Genomic DNA, 23980 nt, shown 5'->3' on the forward strand with positions numbered 1-23980 from the left:
CATCAAATGTGACTTCAGAGCTCGTCATGTTCCTGACGTACTGCTGGTTTTCAGATTCTAGAGTGATGATGTTGAACTTAATCAATTCTATTATTGTCTAGACTTAAAAACTCACTTAATTTTAGATGCCTATCTGTAAATATTATCAGTCTATTCATGGGTATCAGCTTCCTGTTATAAGTGCCATTTTGAGGACTTCCACGATTCAAATTATAGAACATTTAGTCTTAAATGATTAAATACCATGGCAATGATCCTCGTTTTTCATCGTTCTGAAACCCATGGGTAGAATATTGTGATGTCATCTGAAACCCAGCAATCAAGTACTGCCAATATTTGTGCGTCTGTAGACATAAGTACTGTACATTTTGATACTGGGATGTTATAATTCATTTATTATTGACCAACAGCCAATGGGAAATGGGAGGAATAAGATAAGAGAGTGTTGGGAAATTGCAGTAAGTTAAGATAATTCATAAATGTTGTTTCTGTTCGTGGTTGCTGTTCCACAATATGGCATTAAATGTGTCTATCTCCATGGAAACAAGCAGGTTACAGGACAGATCTAGAGATATGACCCCTACACAGTAATAATGAATATTTTCCCATGTTTGCACTAAGTCAGTGAAAAATCATTGTTAGTGAATAAAGATAGAGACTAAAGAAAGAACAGTTTAACGCCGCACTGTGGAGCATTTCAGGCAAAGCAATAGCATATCCATCCAGAAAGGCAGGTCATTTTTGTTGAGCTGAGATGGAGATTTGTGTGCTAATCTACACCAAATTATGTTATGAAGATTACATTCTTGTGTCCCTCATTTTTATATTTTCATAGTGTACATGGGACAACTCTAAATGTTGGCTTCTGTAGCTCCCAGCCAATCACAGCTCACCGAGGCGAAACAAAACACTGCCACATAACCTGGGCACAAAATGGTCCAATGTGGTCATATCAACAACCAAACAATGTGAACCTTGCCCTCTGGCGTACCTTGTGTCCTGGGGTGCATTTTCATAATCATCCCATTACAGGACAGTGGAGTCGTGACAAAGGCCTCAGAGCGGGACAATGCACACTGGGAGTTATATAATGAACAGTGGGTCTGGCGGGGGATGGGATGGGGATGAGGAGGGGGCCATGGAAGAGGAAGAGGAGGAGGAGGAGGAGGAGGAGGGGGCTAGGGTGGTGCGCCCAATTCCTGCTGTCAGTTTGAATTTAGGGCCACAATGTCGGACCTACCTAACAGCAGAGCAGAATGCAGGCTGAAGCGTTCACTGTGCCAGTCTTATCCTCAAATTATTAATCACATTTTTACATTTTATAGTAAAACGTTTCTTGTAACACTGCGGTAATTGGTGCTACTTTGCCTTTAAAATAATTTGTGGATGATTGTCATGGTATTTCTTTTATGTTGGCTGCTTTGAAATGGGGTAACGAAGTGGTCAGAGTGATAAAAATACACCTTAGCATTTCATATAGTGTTTTAGTCAATAACAATAATAATTAGGCTACTTTATTACAGCACATTACCATAAACCTAGTGGGTTTTTTTTCTAATAATGTGCCATCTGTCTTTCCTTGTTTAAGTGATTTACATATTGATTTAATTTGAGTTTGCAGCAGAAAAACGTCAATTTGGTAAAGGATAATAGTAGCCCAGAAACATTGGCAAAATACACTTAAACACCCAACTTATACCTGCTATATTTCACTCAAGCTTTTATTTAAAGTTGAGTTTGTTAACCTTAGCCTTACTAATCCAAACCTACTCAGATTTGGGCTTAATTCCATCTGAGTTGAGACCTATGTTGATCCAATTAAGGTAAACCTCAGAAGTATATAGTATTGATCCATCCATCCTTTTTGGATTAGTCTTTCACGCTACTACATCCTTTCTTCTCGTCCTTCTTCATCCTTCCTGCATTGCTTCCATCTGTCTTGTTTTCTAGGCCTAGTCCTTCCCTTCCTCCCTGCTTCATTCATCTCTCCTCTCTTCGTTTTCCTCGCATCTTTTGATCCATCTTCGCCTTAATGAACCTGCTCCACAAATTCCCACAGACACCCCTCTCCCCTCCTCCTCCTCCTCTTCCTCCTCCTTCTTCCTAAATCCTATCCCCTCTCTTCTCCTCAAACCTCAGCTCTGTCACGATATAAAAACTGACGGGCAGTACCAGAACGTGCGCTCTATTTATAATTTCTGCGCGTAACGTTGCGTCTGCGCGCGTCTCCAGATCATTAGCCAATGCACATCCATCCTCTCGCACTGCATCAGCTGCCACGGCGCTTCTCGTGTAAGGACGTCACTGACTCTCTCCACTTCCTCTCCTTCCCTCGCTACTTTTTTTTTTCCTTTTTTGTTCCAACCGAGAGCGTATCTCCTTTTGCTCGCTGCCTCGCTCTACGCCGCCCACTTATTCCCCACCATTGATCCGACCACTCGCCGGCTTCTCCTTCGCCTCCATCGCATCCCCCCGCTGCGCGCTTTTCACCATTCTAGTCCAACGGGATACAGAAAGGCGCACCAAGGAAAAAAAAACACCAAGCCACGCCAGGATTTAGGACCAAAATCAGAGGAGAATCACCATGGCGAGCACCGAGGACAAACCCGCCAACAAGGAGAACGCGTCTAGTTGGAAGGACTCCATCTATAACCCCAGAACTGGAGAGCTTTTGGGTCGCACGGCCAGCAGCTGGGGTAAGCCTCTCCCGTTCATTCATTGCCCCCAATTAGCGCTACATGTTTTCACCTCAAGCTACAATTTTCTCAGAATAGCGCAGAACCGGTGGCCTACACCAAGGTGGCAAAGCCTGCGCTGGTGAATCTGTCCTTTTTCTAAAGACACCCTCAGCGTTTTGCCGCATTGCTCGCATTTCCCATTCAAATGAGTCATAACCAATCACACATCTATAGTCTCGTTATGACAGAAAGATATGTGCAGCTATTACCTAACCACCTCTTAGCAATGCCCATACATTTATGTAATACAGGCCCTAGTCATTGGCTCAGCACTGAGGGGACAAAAGGTCATTTTCTGCCATTTTTAAAGGTGTGATCACCTTTTCAGACAGGATGGGAGAGGAAAAACGCAATGACTTTTCGCTGGTCTTCTGACATGTGAGGATGGGGGAATTTCATGAGAAAGATGAGCCATTATGTGTAGTCTATGACATGAGTAAGCCATTGTAACAGCACCAGCTATTGGCTCTCCCTAATGTGGCTGTGGAGTGATTTATACAGGACATTTCTGTGCAGCTTGGGGCTTTGGACACAGAATATTTCCAAAGACAAAGTGTCAGTCTTCTACCTGATCAGTGCTAATGATGCGCCAGTCATTTGCACAGGGGGGACGTGAGCAGAGCCTCCCCTCACAGAGCCCACTCCTCACAGCCGTGGCGGTGACTGCGGGCTGCGCTGGGCCCCTGTGCTGCTGTGGAGTGGGATGCTCCATTGCAGTTGCATGGCCGCCCACATTAGCATGCCTGTCAAGGTCAAATGGGATTCCCTCTCTCCTCTTTCTCCCCGTCTTTCTGTGCACGCAAGCCGGGCAGGTGCATTGTGGGATACGGCTGGAGAGCGTGAGGCAGCGGCGGCAGAGTGGGGGGTGTGCGGCGCGAGGAGCAGGGGTCCATGGTTTTTAGAGGGCAGAACCATTTTGAATCAGATGTGTTGGAGGCATGAGGCAGCAGATGCTCTCAGCTCTGCAGTGGCACTCCAGGATCCAGGCATGTGCAGGGAGGCCTGTCTCTAAGGACGGGATTAGATAGGAAAAAAGCACTGTGTCTTTGTCTGTGCATGTCTTTGTGGTACAGATGAGACATGGCACATCAGCTGTCACTGCAGCATCAATACACTCTGCCTGTAAAGGTGCTCTGTGCTAGAACAGTATCTGCAATCAGAGGAGAGCCTCATCATACTGCAGTGGTAAAGGTGAACACATTTATACTAATGCAATCCATTAAACAGTCACAGTCATATACATACATTACACACCATATATATATTCCCACTGTATATGCAGTATGTAGTGCAGTACAACGAGAGCCTTAATAAGCACTACATCTGATAGTTTGCATTGATATGGACCTATGTCAATGACAAGCAGTAATAGTGCAGAATATACCCTTAGTCATATATCAATGACAGAGCTTAGACCTCCCTTTACCCTCTGTGACTCTGGCCAGAGCTTACTGACAGAAGAACTCAATGAGAAACTGCGACAAAAAATGCTAATTCCTCAACATTCTAGTGTGGACATGACAAGCTCTAACAAGGGGTACTTGATATTAAATTATAATACATGTGGATCATCAGCTTATATCTGTTCACTGAGAATTGCAATATTGATGTGAAATTACTTAATAATAGAAACAAAACCAACAACCTAGAACTTCCTGTTAAAAACTGCATGCCCCACCCCTTCATAATCAAATTCCACTCTAGCATTTTCATTTACTTGTTTTAATACTTGACAAATGGTTACACTACATTTTTAATCCTACATATATGACCTGGAGTCTGAGTTTTGTAGAGCTGTGGGTGGGGATAGGGGGTAGGTGAAAGCAGACATTCTCTGAGCACTCAAGTCTCAAATGCAGGACACAAATACAGGATTACTCAGACATACGGGAATCAATCAAAATACAACTTAGAGCAAACAAATGACATTAAACCATTACAACATGGTTAAAAACTCATAAAAGTCCATTTTACATACCATGTCCCCTTAAAAATTAAATGAGTTATCCAATCACAATACAGCATGTAGTTTGTGCCAATCCCCTGCCAGGATTCACAGCACACTAAAAGGCGAGTACAATCCCTGTTTTGAAGTCTGGCCAGCTTTAAATCAAACATTTTTAATGATGAAATGTAGGCTTTGGGCGGGGATAGGGGGTAGGTGAAACCACTTTCTGAGCACTCAAGTCTCAAAATACAGTATTACTCAAACATGCATGAATCAACTGAAATTCAACTTTGAGTCGGCTAATGACAAGAGAACACTATACAGCCATTACAACATGGTTAAAAGCTCATAAAAGTCCACTTTACATTCTATGTCCAGTTTAATGGGAACTCCAATCACAGTACAGCTTACAGTTTGTGCCAATCCCCAGCCAGGATAATTTGGCAGGTGAATCACTGCACATCCTAGTTTTGAACTCTGAGCTTTAAATCATCCATATTTAATGGGGCGATGTAGGCTGTGAGCGGGTGCATGCAGTACACTGTCTGTAAATGTTTATGTGGCGTGTTACTGTAAAAACACTGAGACCACTTAGGCTGAGTAGAGCCCTGGACACTTCACCACAGCTCCAGTCTCCTGCCCCATGGTCAATATGAGGCTGAGGGAGAGTTAGTTATCTGGACAAAATACTTCCATCATACCAGTTTGGAGAATGATAGAGAAATAGGAGCATATCTTCGAAAATGCATCAAGAGAAACTGTTTAGATTTTTTTTTTAAATGTCAAGGTGACGCCTATTTTGGCAACAGCTGGTGTTGCAAATTGCAAAAATAAACCAAAAAAGTGTGTCTGTAAAATATAAAATAATAGAATTGAGTAAGACTAAATGAGGATTAAATCAAGACCAAGTCCAAACCAAGTCCAAACCAGGAGTTAGAACCAAATCAAGACCCAACCAAGACTAACCCTGCACTAAACCTGAATCACATCCAGACTAAACCAGGACCAAACCAAAGCTAAACCAGGATCAACCAAAACTAAACCAGAAGTAAACCTAGACCAAACCAGGACTAAGCCAGGACAAAACCTGAACCAAACAGGGAGCAAACCAAAATCAAATCAGGACTAAAGCAGGACTAAATCTGAACCAAATAAAGACTAAACCAAGAACAAACCCCGACCCAACTTGAACTAAACTAGGTAAATCCAAGTCTAAAGCCAGATCAAATCGGGGCCCAATCAAAACCAAACCAGAAGTAAACCTGGACTAAACCAGGACTAGGCCCGGAATAAACCTGAACCAAACAGGGACCAAACCAAGATCAAACCAGGACTAAATCAGGACTAAATCTGAACCAAATTAAGGCTAAACCAAGACCAAACCCAGACCCAACCTGGACTACACCAGGACTAAACCAAGACAAAACTAGGACTAATTAATGATCAAACCAAGATTAAACAAGGACTATATCAGAACTAAACCAGGATCAATCTCATACTAAACCAGACCAAATAAAGACTAAAACAACAGTAAATCAAATCCAAACCAAGACCAAACCAAGTGAAACCCAAAAGTACTGCATACCACCAAATGTACTTGAACTATTACCACCCTTACCATAATTTGAGATGTATAAGCTCTACTTTATATTCAGCTCCAAGAAGTATTGAGTCTACAGCCAAAACAGAACTGTCAATCACACAGAATCCCCCTACACTGTCAGAACATAACCTTTGTCAGGGCTTACTCAGCTTTGGGAGCCGCACTTTGATCCAGAATGGCAGCCCGGTGACATTGGCGTTCTCTGGGGAGGTGTATTGAAAGCACTGGTCTTGTGTTAATTATAGATGAAGCCTCACTGACCTCTTCCTCTCCCTCCGCAGCCCTCATCCTCCTCTTTTACCTGGTCTTCTACTGCTTCCTGGCCGGGATGTTCGCTCTGACCATGTGGGTGATGCTGCTGACCCTGGACGACTACGTGCCCAGATACAGGGACCGTGTGCCCTCCCCAGGTGAGACAGATGAGAAATTATGTGTTATTATGACACTGACACAAAGCAGGATCGTCCCAATAAAGCAGGTTTTAAATATACTGCATCATTAAGTAGATATAGACGATAAACGACAATATTGAAACTCATTTATGCAACTGACTTGGTTTGCATCTGTAATGAGTCGTAGAAGTTACTAATTCAACTTTTTACGGCTTAAATCTTGTCAGCCAAAAAATAACCAAATAACCAACTGATAAATACTAATCTTCCAGCTTCATATGTTAAACGATAAGTGGATATATTGATTATCGTAACAGGCCTATTAGAAAGCGAAAAAGTGAACTAATAATCAGCCATGGAAGTTATTTATTCTAACTCTACAGCTCAAATCTGACTTTCTTACATAAAAATGCCAAAAATCTCCACACTTTTACCAAGAAATTGTGCACACGATAAATACCGAGCCATGGATACTGTCCTGAAGAAGGCGAACTGCAGATGGCGCTGTCGTCCTGCCTCAATAGTAGGAGGACAGCGCCAAAACCCTTTTAAATCAGCTGACCAGACACAAGCGCTAGTGAGCAGTCGAAACTGTCAGGTATGAAAAATCAAACCTTGATCTGAAAAAAAAGATCTATTGAAATTTAAAAGAATTAAAATAAATGTCTCTTACCTCCTCACGAAAGTATGACATTCATAATCATATTCAAGAATGTGAAAACCACCTATGCAAAACTACAAAACTAGTGATGACTATAATTAGTAAAGTAAATCTAACCTTCACCAACAAGCACAACACAGAGTGAAATGGTTGAATCCAAAATGTTCTACTATAATGCTGGTTAACCTACATTAAACACAATTTCCAGTAGTTGGTGACATCACAAAAGACTGCCCTGATTACAACCCGGTATTTCTGATTATAAACACCTGGCTGCAGGGGCGGAGTTTGAAGTGCGGATAACTGTTAGACCAATCACACTGTTCCTTCAAGACCCCGCCCCTCCTCTTATCTCATTCTTTTCTTTAGTCCTCCAGTTGCTGTCCAGTTTACCAGCTTTATGTGTTATTTTATGTGATTGTAGGTGTTTAATCCCAGAGTTTAGCTTATTAGTTTATGGTAATGTCAGATTTTATATTTTTATAAGTTTATTGCATTCTAGTTAATATCATCTTTTTACCATAGCCCTACTCAACAGCAATGAAAGAAGAGCTTAATTCTGTTCCAATATTGTGCAGCTAAACACATATGGAAGAAGTTATGAATGAAATTATGTAGTTTTTTGTGTAAATATTGTTAAATAATCAAATAATGGAATGTTAATACATTTGAAATGCAATTATCTTAGAAATACATTGGACCAAATCAAAGCATATGGCCAAACAACTATCAGAGCTGGAAGTAATATTGGTACTTTGCATTGACATCATACTGGGGGTGTTCTGCATGTATGTTTATGGCGGAATATTAAGCAGTTACCACGGTGACACAACCCGATAAGATGTCTGCAAACTCAAGAAAAAATACAAAATGGATTTAAAGAACACATTTTTCATGAGCCTGTGATCAATACGAGCATTCATGGTCCTGTTTAGGTGTTGCAGTTTCAATAAAAATGGTGAGGGGACTAAGTGAAAAACTGTTGGCTAAAGCTGATTTGAGAGGGACTTGTTGAACAGCACAAATCAGTTCAGTTCACCTTTGTAGTTTCACCTCAGACTGTGGTAAAATAAAGCTCAGATGAAAGTCTAACTTGAGCTGTGAGCTTCAGACAGCAGTGCCTCCAGTTAGAATGATGACATCAGCTGCAAAGTACCAGTAGTAAAATAAATTGTATTATTGGAATGTATCATTCTGCACAACTCATAGCGTACTTTCGAATCAAGTTTCCTCTTAAGCACGCATTATTTATTTACAATGATGTTGTGCTGTTTGTATCGACCCGTTTCCATCCCGATCTATTACGAGTTCAATAACTGTGTTTCAAAGTTGTACACTGTTTTGTTGACTGCACTGGAATTTGTTTGGTCGACTAAAGAGATGCCCTGTCGACCCATTAGTCCACTAAACTATCAAAACTATAATGATTCTACAACCTATGGGAGTTCATGCAAAATCAGCTATTCAAACAAAAAGCAGGAAACGGTGTATTTATATATAAACAGATATATTACCTCACCAGTCATCAGCTGACACACACCATACATTCTCCTATCTGGTGTTATCCCATGTAAATCCTTAAACTCTAATAACGTAATTGGTCAAATAATACAAAATTTGGTCGACTAAGACGCCATCAACTGATTAATCGACTAAAGGCCTACATCCCTGGACTGTTTCTCACCTCCTCTTTTATTTCCAGGCTTGGTGATCCGTCCTAACACTATGGAGATCACATTCAGCAAGTCGGACACCAAGTACAATGGCTACGTCTCACAACTGGAGTCTTTTCTGCAGCGTAAGTGCACTTAGCTACTTCACTCTAGTGGGGTGTGACTGGATAATGGAAAATGCTATGTTTACTGTTTGAAATGAGGGGTAATGTTATTATTTACGTAATATAATATCCAGAGATCTTAATAAAGCCTCTGTACCCATGTATTTGAGCAAAATATGTCTTGCCCTAGCACAGATGTAGAGTATAAGCAGATCTTGAGGTGAAAATATGTCCACTGCATGATGTGAAGTGTTTTTTTTTTTGACGATAATGAGGTAGTGCGTGTTGGCATACTAGTTGTTGTTAGCTGTACTTTGGCGGCAAGACTACGCTCTGGCCTCTGAAAGTTGTGCAAAGCGCTTATATACACATTTCGGTGAATAATTAGGATACTCAGAATGTATAAAGGTAAGTGAGGAATAAGTTTGGACCACTGCAAACCGTTTAAAATGAACTAGTTCTGTTTTTTTTTACGTTTTTAAGACGGTAAAAATCAGGTACAGGAAGTGAGAATGTATAAAGTATGTTAAAGCTGAACTAGGTAACTGTTTTGTATGAATAAATGCATGATAGAGAAAGTTAAAGTCCCACTGTGAAACAATAACAACTCCATGGAAACAAGCCAGGTTGCAGATCCTCCATCGGAAAAGTTACAAACTGCATCTTTAAATCAATGGAGAGTTTATATTAATGATTTAAAGAAGACATATTGTGCTCATATCGTCATAATCTTATGACACCCGTGGATCATACTTCATACTTTTAAATATTGATCAAAAACGATTTAACAAAAGAAACAAGCCCACTGACATCCTGGTTGGAAAATTGCAGAGCCCAATGGGAGCCGATTCCCTCTTGTCGCCGTAAACGTTGCCGTCGTTACAACAAAGACCCACACAGCTGTCAGCCCCTCACGTGGATAGCTGCAGATCACGTTAGCGAGCAGCAGATGAAAAAAAACAAGAAAAAATGCAAAACTGGCTAGGCAATGTTACTGAATCCTACGTGTATCACCGATTACGAAAATAAAACTGGAGAACAAAGTAAGTGGAGCGCGGGGCACGTGTACCGGTGGCAGTTTAAACGGGGTTAAGAAGGAGGAGCAATCCCATTTTGAATACAGGAGGATAAAGATTACTCAAATATGTATGAATCACTCTAAATACAACTTCTAGAGTAGAGGTGTCAAACACATTTTCACCGAGGGCCACGTCAGCAAAATGGCTGTCCTCAAAAGGCCAGATGTAAAATAAATCAAACTACTTTTTTAACCTGTTTATTAACTGTTTCTATATTTATTACGTATTCAATTTACAAATATTGTATATGCATTTGCCTAGATGTAAGACATTTAAGACCATCATACCTTTTAATTTACCCTGTCAAGGGCCACATAAAATGATGTGGAGGGCCACATTTGGCCCGCGGGCCTTGAGTTTGACACGTGTTCTAGAGGGGAACTGAGAAGTCAAAACAACTATACAGTGGTTTAAAGCTATAAAAAGTGCCCAATATGTCTTCTTTAACTACAGTATTTAGGCATAAGTAACCAGCAGCTTTCTGGGTTGTTCCACGTCTCTTTTGAAATAGTTTTTGCCTTTTGCCGGAGAAGTAACACGGTAGATTTTTTCCTACAAACATTACATTTTTGGAGTTCAATGCTCAGAAATGCTTGTGACTCTTGCATTAGTTTAGCAGTTCATGTTTCAGCGAATTCTCAAATATTAATGTTCCAGGATGTGTTTAAAATATGCACTGTGAACTGAATCGTACAATTATATATTTTTTGAAACTGTTAAAATCTCGGCGTGACAATGAATTTGCCACGTTTGTAATTGCATTGCCTGAATGTATGTGAGATTTAAGCGTTTTAGGACAATTAACGCAAAATTTTGCAGCTGGCCGTGCACCAAATCCAACGTAATACCTTCATGGAGTGGATTTGTGCCAATGCAATTTTACATTTTTAAATAGATAATTGATAGCGGACAGATGCAGCGGGCTAATGTACCAGATAATGCAAAAAAAAAAAAAAAGGGTTCATTCATGTAGAATAGTTAATTAGTTCTTCTTGGTGATTTCTTAATGGGGAAATTGCAGTGTTGAAACAGGAAACAGCTTCAATACAATAAGAATGGAAAAAAAGTACTGGAAAAAAAAACTGAAATAAGGTTTGAAAACAGGCCCAATGAAAAAGTCCCTCATTTAAATTCAATAAGATAAAAGTAGAAGTTGAAGTAACATTATTTCCTCCATAAACAGCAAAATATCTTGTGTTATTCCTGTGTCTATTTTACATCAGAACATCTAACTCTAGAGTTTAGCATTAGGTGTGAATCACAAACATGTGATTCTTGTATTAAATTGTCAGTTCACATTCGTCAATTCACTTGGACATGTTTAAAATGTGAACTTTGAACAGAATCCTATATTAAGACATAAATTACAAATCTAATCTCAACGCTTATCAGAAAAATTGCAGTTAAATATTCTTCGCTCAGCCCTACTCAAAATGCATGAAGTGTCATATTAAATAGAACAATGTGTGTATAGTATATGGACAACATTGCCTGAGATCCAGATTATACACTTCTTTAGTACTTTATGAAGTTGTGAGACTGGTCACCAATGAATCTCCCAGATGGCTGATTGACAGGTGGATTAGCCAATCAGGGACAGGCGTGGTTCATCCATATCAAATCAAATATGGCTGGAAAAAAGATGAGAAACAATATCACAGTTGACTGAAAAACATGATGGATTTCTGCAGAATCAATGAGTGAAGCACTAAACTCTGCTAATTTAATGTGTGAGGTGTATGTGGGGTGAGAGAAAGGTGATTTTGTTTGTTAATGATGGGTGACCAATGAGCTCTTCGATATTTGGTCCAATATTTGGTTGAACTTGAGACATGAAGTAGGGCATGAGGACCAGACTCATGTCTCTCTGTATAAAAATACAAAAGATATAAGAGATTATGCCAAGCAATGGACCATAAATGCAGATACAAATTTACTACAATATTTACCAAAAAGTAGTTAAGTGGATAGCGACACGAGGTTAGCAGGCTAGTTTTGAAAAGAGGACTTAGAAATGATTCTGCTTAGTGGAAAAACCCACAAAAATAGCCCTTACTGAGCAGAGAGTGTTCGCATGAAAAAAATCTGCAATGCACTCTTGTGTGAAAGTGCCTGTTCACAATAGCCTCATTTATCAAATATATGCACACTGCTCCCTTAACATAAAACAGTACTGGCATTTAATACAGGGAAATACAATGCATTTTACAGCTGTTTGGCACTATTCACTGACACCTAAACCTTGGTATTCAGCATTTTACAGCTTAAATAATTGTATAAGCAGAGGGCACAAGTATTGCAGTCACAGGAGGAGCGAACATAGAACATACTGAAAAGAAGTGGACAAAATGAGTGTGACGTCACCCACAGCGTTCACTCCAGTTAAATGAAGCTCATCGAGGAGCCGAGTTCCATATTTGTATCATAGCAACCAAAAAGTATCATAGCAACCAAAGAGCCAATCCGGAGCGAGGCTGTTGAATGTAACGCCTTCCCGCCCACACCGCTGGTTTAGTAGGCAGTGGGCAACACTGTCAATCAAACCTGCTGCTAATGCTTGGGGAGTGACCTCAGGGAAAGAAGGTGTATATATATATATATATATATATATATATATATATTAGTCTATGGAAGTGAAGCAGCTCTAACGAGGCTAAAAACAATCGCTGCTATTTTCAAAGTACAGATCCAACTATAAGGCTGGCTTCACACTTGCACCCACTTAAAATGACCTTGTATCCCACACAGGGATGTATGTATCACCTATTAGATTATTATTTTTTCCATAATAGTTTCTCTCTACACTGAAATTTGTTTTTATCTGTCAATTGACACTGCCAATCAAAAGGTTGGATACATCATCTCATTCAATGTTTTTTCTTTTCTTTATGTTTACTACTTTCTACATTTTATATACAAACAGAAGACTTCAGATATATGAAATAAGAAATATGGAATGATGTAGCAATGAAAAAAGGGTAAAAAACTACTTTTTTAATATTTTATATTTAAATCATCAAAGTAGATACCATTTGCTTTGTAAAAACATGTGTTACTTTTTTCTTTATTGTATAATTCCATGTATCTTGCTTCATATATTTATGTCTTCTGTATGTATCTAGAAAGTAGGAAAAATAAAGAAAACTTTTGACTGGTAGTGTTTATATGTGGGCCTTTCCTATAATTATTGTTGTTTTGTCCATAAAACATGTCTCATCTTTCTCAGGATACAACGACACTCTTCAGGAGCAGAACGTGCAGGACTGTGTCAAAGGGCAGTACTTCCTCCAGGACGACGTGGAGGAGAAGAAGGTCTGCAGCTTCAAGAGGGGCTTACTGAAGGCCTGCTCCGGATACTCCGACAGCAGCTTCGGCTACGCCGATGGCCAGCCCTGCATCCTGCTCAAACTCAACAGGGTAAACACAGGAAATGTTCAAATCCACATACCAAAGTGTGATTAAACACCTAAACTCTGCCCACAACCACATTCAAATAGAGCTGCTAAACTGGGCAGTGCCTGGAGGACTAAAGAAAAGAGTGAGAGAAGAAGAGGGGCAGGGTCGAGAGGTATACGGAACAGTGTGATTGGCCTAACATATAAACTCTGCCTCAGCAGCCAGAAACAACTCTCTGTATGTACTCAGAAACAACTCTCTATAATCACAGCAGTGTTGTGTGATATCACCAACTACTTGAAGTTGCAGTGGACACTGAAGGCAGCACAGACTTTTTAACCAGAAAGATGCAGATGTACCTAGTCTGCACTAAAGTTGCCAAAAAATGACCATGAAGAAAAGATAATGCTATTAAAACACCATATACACAGAATTTAATGCCACACTGATTATAGCGAAAAGGAACAACATTTCTATGGAAACAAGCAGGAAGAGCCCTGTCCAGGTCAAATAAGAGTTTTGTTTGTGGAGATGCACGCCCGCTCATAGTAAGCACATATATTTTTCTATGTTTTTCAATGTATTAAAAGCATCCCAGTTGAAAAAAAAAAAAAAAAAAAAAGAAATTATTTTAGTAAATTTTAGCTAAAAAGTTACATACTGTGGCTTTAAGTGTTATATACTGCCACAGGAAATATTGCTGTAAACAGTATTGAAGACCATTTTATGTGCAGGATAATCCCAGTTAACTATTTTCTAAACAAACATGAGCTGTAATAAGTCCTTAAATCTTCTTTGAATCTCACTGCACCTGTCCCAGGCCTCAGGACGGTGTCAGACTGTGTCAGGCTGTTGTAGTTGAATAGAAAATTGGTTATCAGTTGTTCAAATTTTAGAAAAGGATAAACAAAGAAGGTGCAATGAATGGTGCTTTTTTGGTGCTTGACCCTTTGCCTCCAGGACCTAGACTAGGCTGAGGAGGTTGGTGGTTCTGCTGCTACTGGAGACATTGGACAGAGGGAGGCTGAAACAGTAGGAAAACGGAGGGGAGACAAATTGCATTAATTTGAAAGACAGTAGACTTTAGGGTTATCAAAAGTCTTAAAATCAGATACTAATCATATTAAATCTAATATTGAAACTAAACACTCATTTGAGCAAATATCTGTGGTTGTAGTGTCATTTTGAGCTTTATCAAAACAAACATCATGGTAACGCAAAGAAAGTACTATTATTTTGTGCAACTGATTTTCCTTGTGGTGTTTAGTAAATTCCTTAATTAATTTTTTTTTTTTTTTTTTTTTTTTTTTTTTTTTTTTTATTAATTATTAATAATTTGATTTAAACAGAGCCTTTCATGACGCCCAAAGTGCTTTACTCCGCATTAATCCTTCACTCCACACTCAGTGGTGGTAAACTACTGTTATAGTCACAGCTGCCCTGGGGCAGACTGACAGCCCCTTCAATCAACAGCAACGCACACCCCACATTCAGTACTAGGCAACATGAGTGAAGTGTCCTGCCTAAAGATACAATGGCAGTTTTGCCACTGGCGTCCCCCTGTGGCACCTGCTCCCAGTGGTCTCCCATCCAAGTATTAATCAGGCCTGGCCTTGCTGAACTTTTGAGATCTGAAGAGAGCAGACTTTGAAAAGTGAGTATGGCCATAGTATCAAAATCGAGCTTGAAAGTTTAGTATGTAGTAGACTTTGATTAACTTTAACTGAGAAAGCACAGGAAATACTGTTTAGGGCAAGATCAGTTAGACCTGTTCTAACATGTGTGGTATTCATTCATATATTAGTTTTGTAGTTCATATTTCAGCTTTCTCTCAAATATGCCACTGGACGTGTTTTTAAAAGTGAATCCTACTATTAAATCATACATCGCAAACCTACGCTAATCTAAATCCAAAAAATGAAAAACTGTATCAGCCGTATTCCTGTTTCAACTAAAACCAGACCAGACTGCCCTTCCATTCTTACAATCTGAATTTCCTTTGGGATTAATATATTATATATCTCTCATCTAATGTCTTTCCTAATGTGTGTGTTCACAGATCATTGGCCTGATGCCTCGCGGGGAGCCCTACATCAACTGCACAGTGAAGGTGAACTGTCCCTGTCCGTCCTGTCCAGATGTCTGTCTCTTTATCTCTGCAAACATTTCAATTTATGATTTTTGTTAAAGGTCCTATATTACACAAAACTGACTCTTGTGAGTTTAAAGCCATGTTATAATGCTGTTACCTACAGACCTGGAGGTGTGTGTTCTGTTTCATTCACACATGTTTGAGTAACACTTTATTATTAGTCTGTCAAAATGTCAAAATGCCCCGTTCCACCGTGTGGTGTCATGTAATGGTAGTTAACAGCTCCTTTTACCTTTAAATCAGTACAGATTGGCAGTTTCAGAGTTAAAATAATTCAAATGGTTCTAGTGAAGTTGTATGGAGTTTAAAAACACAGTGGAGCACTACAACATGACATCACAGAAGTAGAACAGAGTGTTTTCTGTTTGAGAGAAGAACTTTGCCTAAATGTGTAGGGTTTGTGTTAAACATGTATGAATGAAACAAAACCCAACTCCAGGTCTGTTTGTGATGAGGAAAACACATTAGAACAGAGATCAGAAATAGTGTAACATGGGCCCTTTAAGTTTTGACATTGTCTCATGTTTTTACTTGTCAGTCCCAGTCACATTTTTCTTTTGGTTTTCTTCCTGCATGCCGTCACCGATGGTTTTAGGGTAAGAGTGTGAAGTGAAAAAAGTAATAATAGTAAAAAAAAAAGTATTAGTTTTATTTGGTAAAATGTAAAACCACAGACAGTAGAGTAAGTGCATAATATTTAAAAGAAGGATTATCATTATCAATCTAGTAGTTTTTAGCAACATTTGTTTTTGGTTATTAGCCTCGGCTAGTTCATCATTTCATGTATTATCCAGAGGTGGGTAGTACATTTTAAAGAAATTGTACTTCTTGGAGATTCTTGGATCATGCTTGAGTAATATTTTTATTGAACTCGAGTAAAGCTTTTGGTTACTGTTCCAACTGTGAGTACACAAGTGAGAAAAGCTTTATGTTGACAATATGAAATGATTTGAACATTTGCACTTCTTGCAACGCTGATTCAGAGATAATTTTTGTGTCTATCCTTTGAAAATGCCAGGTTTTGTACATTATTTAATGTTTTGTCCTCTTCAGACAATCAGATATTACATCCCAACAGTTACTCTTTAAGTTACTCTTACTTGAGTAGTAGTTTTTCCAGATACTTCTTTACTCTCACTTGAGTAATCTCTTGGACCACTACTTTGTACTTCTACTTGAGTAATAGTGTTTTGAAGTAACCATATTCTTACTGGCGTCCATTTTTTTGGCTTCTCTACCCACCTCTGTATATAACCCCAGTGGACACTAGGGGGCCCCAAAGATGAACATATAGATTCATCTGAGAAAAGGAGCTGAAGATTGGAGCTCAGTAGTCATTGATTAGTTCTGGAAGTAAATTTCCCATTCATTTTTCCCCATAGATATAAAAAATAAATAAATAAATCATATTAAAAGTTTGAAAGCTTACTCAGGGCGAATCAGCTACAGCAACTAATGATGACAAGACCTACACATTAATTTAAAATCTGTTTCTGTAACTTTAAAAATCATTAAGTTATTAAAACATTTAGCTCAACTTTAAGTTTTAAATGTGCTTTTGGATTTAAAATGACAGCATTTATGGACCATCGAGCTGGTCAGCCTCCTTCATGCCTTTAAACTTGTAATATTAGAATTTTTTTTGAAAAGTCCTTGGGAAAAATGAACGGAAAATTTACTTCCACAACCAGGACAGACTTCAAAGTGGACAGGATTGTTGAGCTCCATTATTAGTTCAAATCTTGATTAGATGATGATGTAGTATTATGCAAAAAAAACTTGAAAAACAGATAAAAAAAACAGATACTAATTCTCTTTCCATTTTTTTTTTCATCTGTTTTGATAATTTGGCAAACCTCTGGGCACCTAAACAATTTCCTACAAAAGGCTCTGCACATTTTTCACAATAACACTCTGATCAAAGGTGTAATATTTCATAATCTTACAATCATCATAAGTCATCTGATTTGTCCTATATTAGCTCTGCACTGTCTCTAGTTTGAACACATTTGACAATGTTGTTTGCGTGGCTGTGCTGGTTTGTGGAGAGAGTTGACATTTAAAAGTATTTGAATAGGTGCTTTGAGCTGCCATTCTTTTGAGTACAGTCACCTCTATTCTGTGTGACATTTACAGGCGGCTCTTTGGACGCTCCTGATGCTTTCTCCTCCCGTGTGTCAGTCCTCTCTCTCTAGATTCTGATAACATTTAATGCTGCTAAATGTGAACAGACAACAGTACGGGGGACGCTGGCTCTTGAACACACTTGTACTTCCTTGTCCTCCGCAGAAAGTCTCTATGCAGATGGCGTATTACCCCGATGAGGGCCGCATCGATAAGAAGTATTTCCCCTACTACGGCAAGAAGGCCCATGTAAGTTAAATTATGTAATTAAACATTATTATTATCAGTAAAAGTTTGAGGACTTTGAGGACCAGGGCTAAGTGTTGTTTTCTTTAAAAACAACATATTGGGCAATATGACAATGTGAATATTAGTGAATCATTCCATTTCCCATCTGTTTTACACACTGACCACACTGACCTTTAACTGTGTTTCCTAAAGTGAGACCTTCAGAGAGGTTGTTCGTTGTTATTAAAGGCGCTGTAACTGGTTTTTACTGTCTTGACAAACAGAACTAGTTCATTTTAAATAGTTCAGAGATATTCCTCACTTACCTTTGCGTTTCAAACTAATTATTCACAAGTTTATCATTGCTTTTTACATCTCTTAGAGGCCAGTGAGTTTTATCATGACAGTAAAAGTAACAACAGTTAATGTGCACTTCCTGATTATCGGGCGATAAAACGTTCCATAATTAGATGCAGACTACAAGCAGCTTTTGACCTCAAGAATGGCTTATTCAACATCTGTACTGCAGCAGGACAAATTTTGCTCAGATACATGGGAAAAACTCTGGTATAGGGCCTTTAAGTACATACAAAGAATACTTAAGATAGCAGTATTCATTTCCTATTTATCTAAAGAACATGACAGTGAGTGGAGTGATTCCCATTGGCTGTAAACAGCCTGAGCCTGACTGTCCTACCTGTGTTTCCAGGAGAACTACGTGCAGCCCCTGGTGGCAGTGAAGCTGCTGCTGGAGAAGGACCACATGAATAAGGAGCACTCGGTGGAGTGCCGGGTAGACGGCACCAACCTGCGCAACAACGATGAGCGAGACAAGTGGCTGGGCCGCGTCAGCTTCAAAGTGAAGGTGATGGAGTAAATCGCCGCTCGGCCGCGGGGATGCAAAGCAGAGGCTGCCAATGTTGCTCTAAAGCTAAGAAATCTGAAAGGGAGAGTCACATCACGTCAGCGAGGCAGCATTCTGCCAAAGGATGCGTTCAATGGGCTTCACCGCCATTTGGAAAGCTCTTCGAATGTTGCTTTGATGACTTTTATGACCTTTCTTTCCTTCAGCTGACCTCCTTCAAGATCCCAACGAACAAGTTACAGGCTTTGCACCTGATCAGTCATCTTACCATCCACCGCTCCATCCCTCATAGCAAATCCACGTGTTGCACTGCCCAATCTTATCATTTAGCCTCATTTGATAGCCATTATGAACAAGCCATCATACTTCTAGCTTACTTAGCTCATTTGTTATGGTTGTGTTTCCATAAAATACCATTTCAATTTTTGAAATATTGTAAAAAGACAAATTTGTGACAAGTTTCTGATTGGTGTTGGAAGGCTGAGGTGGATTTTGCAGTAGTTTGAGGAATAGCTTACATTATTTTGAATGAGATGTTACTCTACTTCTGAGTGATTCCACATGTGTGTTTTGACAGATGATAGAAACTGCTTATGGTGCGAGATCGGAGTTTGCTCCGTCATGGTTTTGAATGCACACTGTTATCATTCCAATAATAACTTCTTGCTTAACTGCCAATACGCAAATGGAAGGTGTGAATCATGTCGAGGTGGAAAAGGTAGATTCCTATGCGGGGCTGTGTGAGTATTTTTGGCTAACAGTTAAATAGCGATGTATCTCAATGTGTCTGTTAGCTTCGTGTGTGATGTCTTGCTATTGGTTGGAAGTAAAACTGTTGTTAAAAAAAAAAGAAAAAAAAAAAGTCCGACCTTTATGGAACCAGTCACAAATTTTCCTTGCGATATTCCAAAATGATCGTAAATCCCTTTATGGAAACACTCGACGTATTTCCGAAGTGTTGTCGCCATCCCATTACAAGTGTGAATGCTGATCTGAATTATGGCGGGTGCAGAGAGAATTTTTATCTTGCTGTATAGTATTTGAGAAAGAATAGCTTTCCATGTATCATTCTCACTTCAGAGACTTCATTGAAAACATATGTTGATAATCAAGTATAGCCACTGTATCCTTGTATATGAAATGCCAATTACAAAGTCCCTTTCTACGTATAAATAAATAAATACATTGTGAAACTTACATATTTAGGGAACTCTAGATAGATCTACGTGCTGTGGTGCGGCCATGGCCCAGTCTTGTGCTGTCTGTCTGTCTGTCTGTCGTTTGCATGTTGTCCGTCTGTCGGCTGTCTTCCCGTCTACACACCTCTCCACTGCAATAGTCGAGTGCAAAGGACTCTGTCAGGGCTCCCACGCAGGCTCGGCACAATCTCACCCTGCTGGAACCAAGACATGACAAAATATGTACAGTTTTGTGTGCAAATACTTCATTGAATGGATCACATTTTCATTTGGAAGCTTGTTTTGGCAATATCATCTCAGTCATTTTAAAGTATCTGCGCACTGTTAAAGCTGCCGTGTTGTTTTTATCAGTAGATGGCGGATATGAAAAGACTGTCATAGGTAGGGTTGTCAAAAGTATCGAAAATCAGATACTAATCGATGCTAAAACTAGAATTGAAACTAGGTACTAATCTGAGCAGGTATTGATACTAAAAAAGTCACATTCACAAGACAGAAATTAAACTTTCCTGAATATCTTTAGAATGATTTTGAGCTGTATCAGAACAAGTATAAGACACATAGACTAGTATACACCATGGACCACTATGGAACCTGCTGGACGACTGAGGGATTACACAGGTATAAGGCCACATGGGAATAGAAAAGATAGTACTGCAATTCAGTGCTGAAAATCACATTTGATTGTCTAATGAAAGAGTGATTTTATTATCATCGTGGTATCGGAATCAGTATTGAGTCTAATCCTTAGTGTCTAAAACGTTTAAAATTTTAGTATCGTGACAACACTAGTCCCAGGACTCACACAGAAACAGTAGAAAGCCGGGTACTAACTTTGAGAGGGGAGTTTAAGCATTAGTGAAGCAATCGTGCATATTACATCTTTAAAGCAAAACAGTGCCACTTGACAATGATCATCTTAAATACTTGCTTTCCATACTTTTACTACATATTTTAAAATGTTTAATATATACAGTATATATTATGTAGATTTGGAGTTCTCAGCCGCTTGTTGGGACCTCAAAATGGATGTGAATACTGATTATTAGCTTGTAATAGACAATTGTGAAATATAGTTTAGATATTATATTTCTATATCGTGTGAGAGACTTTGTTTAGTTTTCTGAGTGTGCTATCAAACTGAAGACACTGGACCCTGAGGTGAGACCAGTTGAGAATGACTGCTGTAGATCGACACCACCTTTTTTCCATTTTCTATCACACTCAGTTCATGCAGAGTTCATTTCAGTGCGATTGAAGAAGTGACGTACTCTTTTACCATTAAAGTCTTGTACTGGGACGTCCCGGTGCGAGAAGGCGCGGGAGCCCTGACCTCCACCTGCTGCTGCTGTGGCTCGGTGGTGCTTGTGGACTGTGGAAGCGTAGGCTCAGGAGGCTACACAAAAACTGGCTTTGAGGCGTAGAGGCGTTGCAAAAAGGCAAAAGAAAACCCAATGTAACTATGTACTGTATATCTATGTGTTCTGTATCTATCTCGGTCTCAAAGATTGTTTGTTAGTTTCTCTTCTTCAGCCTGTTGATCTGATTGTCTGCCGAGCTCTATCTACTCTACTCGATGTATATATATATAAACACTATCTACCATATTTACTGAATTCACACTGTATTTTTGTCACAACACACAATGTCTGTGCACTGTAAAGAAATAATTTAAGGAAAGATTTACAGGAAATGATCTTATTCAAAGCTATGTTTACACAGTCTTAAAAAGGAACCCACATTTGAAAAAACAACTTGTAACATCTCTTCAGGGTGCCTTAAGACCTGATGAAATAAATTGTGGAATAAAAGTGATTTTGAAGAAAAAATGGCCACCTTCTCGATCATTGGATTTCACGGAAAATGACTGGATAAATTATGAACAGCTGTCTTTAACAATAGCTTTAGTACGCAGAAAACTATAGTTATAACTTTTAGCCCAATGAAAAAGTCTAGTAGATACGAGCAGAACACTCATTATGATTATAGTTTGTAAATCTCCTGTAGCTTGTATATAGCTTATAACCATAGACTGTGTAAAGATTATATATATACAGTCTATGCCAATATGACAGCTGGTGAAGATTTGCTCAACCTCAAAGCTTTTTTCCAGTTTATTTAGGCTTACATTTGGTAGTAACGAATGACAATAGAGTGAAAGAACTTTTAGCTTAAATTATACTTACTTATAGCATATATTATAATAAAAATATTAGACATTAGCATCTTTGGTCTTTGGTTAACGTCTAGTCTGAGTTTGACTTACATTTCCATCACAGATCTACTATGCGTTAATATAATCCTTTGTAGAGGCCTCTGAAGTAGTCTATTACGTAATTTATCTGCATGATTTGATGCCATTTTCATCGTGTGCACTGCAACATTTTTCAACTCTTTTAGCCACAACAGGACGACAGAACTTGAGGGACCAACCTGCTCCGGGCCGGTCCCACACGTGACCTGCCGAGGGTCAAATATGGCGTTGTAAAGGACAAAAGGTAAAGGTGCGAGTCATTTCTGTCAAATAAGAAACTGTATACAATTAAGGTGACTGGCGCTCATTTGGAGAAGCATTTTAGTTGGAAAAAAGCGAAGGGAATTTATGTTTTCACTGGAATCAAAGAGGAAAATAGGCAGGTTTAAAGTAGGAAAGAAGAAAATCTTAGATAGCATAAGTTATTGTCAGCATAAAACGTAGATATTCCAAATAATACAGGTATAGTAGGTCTATTAAATATCTATAAAATAATGTTAGTTTGTTGAAATAATACAGCTTTGCCTTGACATAAGTGACCTTGTGCACTGACAGGCCTCATCCCACATCTGTCAGACACTGCTTATCTCCTGGGTGTACTTCAGAACAGGCAAACACACTGGAAGTGAAGAATGCAATTATTTTAGGAACTCTGATTCCGTTGTGATTAATTGTCTTTTGAATTGCTTGATTTTTGTCAGAGAAACAAGTGAAGGAGTTGGTGATTGGTGATTTGGATGCCCAGATGTCCTTCAAGTCACAGTCACAGTAAAAACAAGGTGACCCTCTTTTTTATTAAAGTGTAACTAAAAATTTGTACTGTAAAGTAGGTATGTGTGCGCTGGCCACAGAAATTTTGAATACTCTGTGACATCACACTGTACTGACCTAATTATAGTTACACACACTCCCCCCACACTCCCCTTTAATACTCCAGATACTGCCCAGTTTAGCAGGTCAATTTTGAGGAGCTGATGGAGGAGACTGAGATGTTTTTAGGAAGTGATGGAGGAGACTGAGATGTTTTTAGGAGGTGATGGAGGAGACTGAGATGTTTTTAGGAGGTGATGGAGGAGAGTGAGATGTTTTGAGGAGCTGATGGAGGAGACTGAGATGTTTTGAGAAGCTGATGGAGGAGACTGAGATGTTTTGAGGCGCTGATGGAAGAGACTGAGATGTTTTGAGAAGGTGATGGAGGAGAGTGAGATATTTTGAGGAGCTGATGGAGGAGAGTGAGATGTTTTGAGAAGGTGATGGAGGAGACTGAAATGTTTTTAGGAGGTGATGGAGGAGAGTGGGATGCTTTGAAGAGGTGATGGAAGAGAGTGAGGAGGTAATGGAGGAGAGTGAGATGTTCTGAAGAAGTGATGAAGGAGAATTGAGATGTTCTGAAGAAGTGACGGAGGGGAGTGAGATGTCCAGAAAAGTCAATGAAGGAAGGTGAGGAGAGGTGTTGGAGGAGAGTGAGATGTTCTGAGGAGGTGATGGAAGAGTTTGAGATGTTCTGAGGAGGTGATGGGGGAGAGTGAGATGTTCTGAAGAAGTGATGGAGGAGACTGAGATG

The 23980-nt window shown here is 39.3% G+C and overlaps 1 protein-coding gene across 1 annotated transcript; it reads left to right on the forward strand.

The window, feature by feature from the left end:
* Positions 1-2248: 2248 nt before the first annotated feature.
* Positions 2249-21993, forward strand: atp1b3a (ATPase Na+/K+ transporting subunit beta 3a). The gene is made up of 7 exons (XM_033982783.2): positions 2249-2696; positions 6571-6699; positions 9045-9140; positions 13425-13615; positions 15654-15704; positions 18036-18119; positions 18808-21993. Exons 1-7 carry the CDS (start codon positions 2585-2587, stop codon positions 18973-18975), a joined length of 831 nt encoding a protein of 276 aa, XP_033838674.1. The 5' UTR covers positions 2249-2584; the 3' UTR covers positions 18976-21993.
* The last annotated feature ends 1987 nt before the right edge of the window (positions 21994-23980 follow it).

This window comes from Periophthalmus magnuspinnatus, chromosome 17 (genome assembly GCF_009829125.3).
Source record: "Periophthalmus magnuspinnatus isolate fPerMag1 chromosome 17, fPerMag1.2.pri, whole genome shotgun sequence".
Classification (NCBI taxonomy): Eukaryota; Metazoa; Chordata; class Actinopteri; order Gobiiformes; family Gobiidae; genus Periophthalmus; species Periophthalmus magnuspinnatus.

What these genes read in the sequence shown, in the direction of transcription:
- atp1b3a (XM_033982783.2), top strand. Translation starts at nt 2,585, where the DNA reads ATGGCGAGCACCGAGGACAAACCCGCCAACAAGGAGAACGCGTCTAGT. An exon ending in ACATCAACTGCACAGTGAAG is followed by an intron (nt 15,705 to 18,035) that starts GTGAACTGTCCC and finishes TGTCCTCCGCAG; the next exon opens with AAAGTCTCTATGCAGATGGC. An exon ending in ACTACGGCAAGAAGGCCCAT is followed by an intron (nt 18,120 to 18,807) that starts GTAAGTTAAATT and finishes CTGTGTTTCCAG; the next exon opens with GAGAACTACGTGCAGCCCCT.